This window comes from Diaphorina citri, unplaced genomic scaffold (genome assembly GCF_000475195.1).
Source record: "Diaphorina citri unplaced genomic scaffold, Diaci psyllid genome assembly version 1.1 scaffold25186, whole genome shotgun sequence".
In the NCBI taxonomy this organism is placed as follows: Eukaryota; Metazoa; Arthropoda; class Insecta; order Hemiptera; family Psyllidae; genus Diaphorina; species Diaphorina citri.
This window is the reverse complement of record NW_007402527.1, coordinates 1-822: the sequence shown is the minus strand read 5'-3', so window position 1 is coordinate 822 and position 822 is coordinate 1. Positions and strand designations below refer to the sequence as shown.

General features: G+C 42.1%; 1 protein-coding gene across 1 annotated transcript in view; it reads left to right on the top strand.

Moving 5' to 3' along the window:
* Nucleotides 1-781, top strand: part of LOC103523513 (electron transfer flavoprotein-ubiquinone oxidoreductase, mitochondrial-like) — a gene marked incomplete at its 3' end in the record, with an annotated part of 10,988 nt that extends 10,207 nt beyond the window's left edge. The window contains 2 exon segments of the mRNA XM_008488552.2: nucleotides 200-396; nucleotides 727-781. Of these exon segments, the coding sequence (XP_008486774.2) occupies nucleotides 200-396; nucleotides 727-781 (252 nt within the window).
* Nucleotides 782-822: the final 41 nt, after the last annotated feature.

Here is an 822-nt window from a genome sequence, read left to right as displayed (position 1 = left end):
ATATGTGAAAAATGCTTAAAATGCATATGTAAATTCCCTTCACAACTACTTGAAAGAGTTTTTTTTTTTTTTTTTTTCAAGGTACCTAGGTTTATAGTTTATAGTCATTTTAAGAAATGTTTAACATGGTTTAAGGACCTACTAAATTGTTTGTTCATTTCTTTCAATTATATTGATTCTAATTTATATTTTAATCCAGGTATGCCAATGAACAATCACGGGAACTACGTGGTGCGGTTAGGTCACGTGGTCAAATGGCTCGGAGAGCAGGCAGAAGCTATGGGCGTGGAAATATACCCGGGTATACCTGCTTCTGAAGTATTGTACCATGGTGATGGCAGTGTGAAGGGCATTGCTACCGGAGACGTGGGTATTGCCAAGGATGGATCTCCCAAGGTAATTGAACAAACGAAGTTTGGTTGTTTGTGGGCGCAGTTATGGAAATGTCCTTTATGTACCTGAAGATAGGTACCTACCGTTTGAGAGTCACACAAATAAGCAAAGGAAGGCAAACATTTTTAAAAAAAAAGAAATAAAAATAAATACATATTGACTGGCTGGCCTTGGGATAAAGTTTGCCCCAGGCGGGAATCGATCCCGCGACCTCCAAGCTAACTAGACTGGTTCGAAGGGACACGTCGCTAAGCGTCCCTTTGAACTCTTGACGTTTGCACGCTTCCCGGCACGCTTGATATAGTAATTATGATCCCCCCATTCATCCCACAGGATACTTTTGCTCGCGGAATGGAGCTGCATGCCAAGGTCACCATATTTGCCGAGGGTTGTCATGGACACCTGACCAAATCCCTGTCCTCCCGATTC